Source organism: Asparagus officinalis, chromosome 9, assembly GCF_001876935.1.
Source record: "Asparagus officinalis chromosome 9, Aspof.V1, whole genome shotgun sequence".
Lineage (NCBI taxonomy): Eukaryota > Viridiplantae > Streptophyta > Magnoliopsida > Asparagales > Asparagaceae > Asparagus > Asparagus officinalis.
Genome location: NC_033802.1, coordinates 44,064,350 through 44,067,647, shown reverse-complemented (window position 1 = coordinate 44,067,647; position 3,298 = coordinate 44,064,350). Strand labels below are relative to the sequence as shown.

The following is a 3,298-nucleotide window of genomic DNA, read 5'->3' as shown; positions in this document are numbered from 1 at the left end:
TTTTCCCTCCTACATTTGAATTGATAGTAAGCACAATTGATATTTTAGCTTGCATTAGTCCATAAATAATCCTAAATCATCCTGGAATAGACAAACCGAATAGGCTACAGAAAAAGTGCTAGACGAATGGACTTTAAACTTTAAAGTCTATTAATTTAGAACATCTGTCCACATATGATGCCATATATGAAGTAATAAATCAACACAAAAATCTTGAGAGGATACCTGCAGTGCCTCTTGATATATTGCTCTTTCATCATGCTCCATAAGCCTTTGCTCCCCTAAACCAGAAGGCCCAGAACGATATATGGGATCACTAGAACCAACCAGCATAGAATTATCAACAGATTTCCCATTCATCAATGATGGAGGAAGGACCCTATGTGTACCAACACTTCTATATATTTGAACCTCATCTGCCAAAAGACAAAAAGAAAAAAATAATAAAACATCATTTCCCTGCCTAACAAATTTCCCATAAGATTTATATCAGCTATTTTTATGCTTTTCTTTTTTAGTCCTATACGATATAATTAATGTAATGCTTTGAGTGGTGAAGGTAGTTTGTATGTATGCCATCAATTGTGATTTTGCTACAACATAATGAGAATATTTTATGCATAGAAACCAAGATTCTGTCCATGTTCCTGGTGCCTGTTGAAGGTTTTTGCTCAGTATTATACTTACCGCTCATTGACGATGATGCTTTACGCTTATCATCAGCTTCAAACTCATTAGACATATTTTTTCTCCCTACATTTTCCATGCAAATTTTGATAAGACAAAGTGCCATTAATCAATCTGATATTGTCCCAGTAAAGTTATAGAAACAACTATCACCTTTGTAGTCAACAGGCCCTTCTGATGCATTGTTATGCACTGTTGGCTGAAGAGAAGGTGGAAGAGTTCTCTTTTGAGCATTCTGGAATGATTTGTTATCAAACTTACGACTATAATTGTCCGTGTTACTTAGATCCACCACTGGAGAACCACTACTGGGTGCCCGGTTAGGTTCCTTCTGCTGACTATGAGCAGTGCCTCCACGTGCCCTTGAGCTATGTTCAGAAGGTTTAGAATTGAATGACTGAAAAGAATATGGAAGAATCCTCCTCTGAGTATGCTGAGATAGAAACTTAAAAATCAGTACCGAAAATGTAGAGACCATCTGATCCAAAGTTAGCCCAGGATATTACCTCATGATATCCATTTAATTGTGGACCACTGGGAGTCTCATAAGCCACATGGCTTGTTCCCCCTATTCCATTGCTTCTATTGGTATTTCCCAGATTCATAACAGGTATCTCAGCCCATTTCTTGCTACTTGTCGAAGATTCAGGATAAGCTGAGTTATCATTATTATTCAACCGGGGATAGTTCTGAAAGTTCATTTCCAAATCATGATTCTGGTCTTCACAGTCTGACCAAGCACGATCAATATCATCTTCACTTTCTGCAGAATCTATTTCTATAATATCCATACCCAATCAATTGAACGATTTGGAGTTGCTTATGACAATAAAAGTAGAAATATGAGGCCAACTTGTGTCTCAACCTGCAAATAAAAACCATGAATCTAGAGTAGCTATATCAACATTCTGCCTACACTGCTAACTCCAAGCATTTAATTTTCAAAATAAATACAAATTATTATGAAGATGTCAAAACACTGAATTTTTGCCTGCAAAGTCAGGGCCAGTTTGGTATTTGGTTTTTGCAAGGCTACTTCTGCTTATATTTTTAAGAAGCAGTGAAAAATGGTGCTTGGTAAAACTTATTTTCCATGCTTATTGTAATTGTTTCTGCTTATAAGGAGGTACTTTTAGAAGTAACATTAATGATGCTTTTCAAAGTAGCTTCTGCTTTTTGTTGTGGTGATACCATATATACCTTTTAGATTTTGACATTATTTACCTAATTTATCCTTAACATATCTTCTCAATTTTGATAGTTAAAGATACATTTATTGTTATAATTTTCACTTATAATGATCTTTAAGCACAGTTTTACCAAACACCTTGCTTTTGGAAGTAGCTTATGTTCTATAATTACCAAACATCTATTTTTATCAACGTATACTAGTTGCTTCCATAAGTTGCTTATATAAAAAACTTATCACAAGCTGCTTATATAAACAACTTATCACAAGCTCCAGTAATACCAAACTGGCCCTCATTCCAAAAAATATTGCACCATCCAAAAAGATTTTAGGAACTTCAAGCAAGGATATGAAATATTTGGCATATAAAAACAACAGTAATGCTGCAAAAAAAAGTTTAAAAAGAAGATGAAAAGAAATAGACTTGATAAATTATGCATCCATGAGGATAACATAACACTATCACAAGGTTTAAAATTCAGTGGGAGAGCAAAGGCAATCAAATAGAGAGCAATGTAGTTTAAGAAGTCATTACTCATTAATATTAAATTATCACGCAAGGAAATCATCTAAATAATGTGTAGCAAAATGGCCAAATTTCTTTTTTTTTTTTTGCCAAGCCATTATAAATCCATTAATAAATTTTCTAATTACTATATTTCATATAAAATCAAAATTGCACTCGTTGAGGGATAGCCAGCTAATTATATGTTTTAAAATGGTTAAATTTTAAGTAATATTTTCTTTCGCTAAAATACAACTAGCATATTAGTAACTGTGCAACTATTGCGTTTGACTACCTTCGCAACCCCAACAATATCAGGTTAGATCAAGGTTGCACCTTCTCCAAAAATAAGGTTTTCTATATCCAAATTGAAAAACTTATAGAAGGTTACTTCATGACTTCTAATATCACTACAATCTGTAGTAAAAGCACCTTATTGAAATCCCAAGGAAAGTACAGGTATTGTATGAAAGCTTGTTGCTCTTAGCAAGGTTTTAAATGGCAGCCATCACGAACGTGACGGATGAGTCAGGTTGGGAGCTCCGACGCCACAATATCATGCTTCTAATGTCGTATAGAGTTTTGAGGAAAAATACCGCGACAAGTAGGGACATGTAGAACATATCGACGGATATGTCAGTCTCCAAATATTGGCTGATATGTTGAGTTTTAAGACCTTGCTTTTTTGGACTTATGTTTAAATTGTTCAATTGTTACATTTTTAATTAAAATGATAACCAAGTCTAGGGCAAAATCGTGCCCCAAAAATAAATTGTTCCACTCTTTCTCATTTGCTTCCTCTTGGGCGAAATTGACCAAGTGTTTCCCACCAAATTTTGATGTTGGATTGAGGTTTCCATAATGAAGGGTTTAGGGCCTCCCTCCCTCCCACGTTCTCTCTCTCTTTCTCTATCTTC

General features: G+C 34.7%; 1 protein-coding gene across 8 annotated transcripts in view; it reads right to left on the bottom strand.

Annotated features, from left to right (window-relative positions):
* Positions 1–3,298, bottom strand: part of LOC109823665 (helicase-like transcription factor CHR28) — a 34,854-nt gene that overhangs the window by 27,202 nt on the left and 4,354 nt on the right. For 5 of the 8 annotated variants that reach the window (XR_002242433.1, XR_002242434.1, XM_020389984.1 and 2 more), the window contains exons 2-5: positions 1,194–1,552; positions 841–1,120; positions 688–753; positions 226–416 (exon numbers count right to left, since the gene is read on the bottom strand). Coding sequence is in view for 6 of the 8 variants with exons in the window: in XM_020389984.1 (XP_020245573.1) it covers positions 226–416; positions 688–753; positions 841–1,120; positions 1,194–1,478 (822 nt within the window). In the remaining 2 variants the exon portion in view is untranslated. Of the gene's footprint in view, positions 1–225; positions 417–687; positions 754–840; positions 1,121–1,193; positions 1,574–3,298 lie in introns of all 8 variants that reach the window. The other 3 variants (XM_020389986.1, XM_020389985.1, XM_020389989.1) reach the window with 3 other exon arrangements.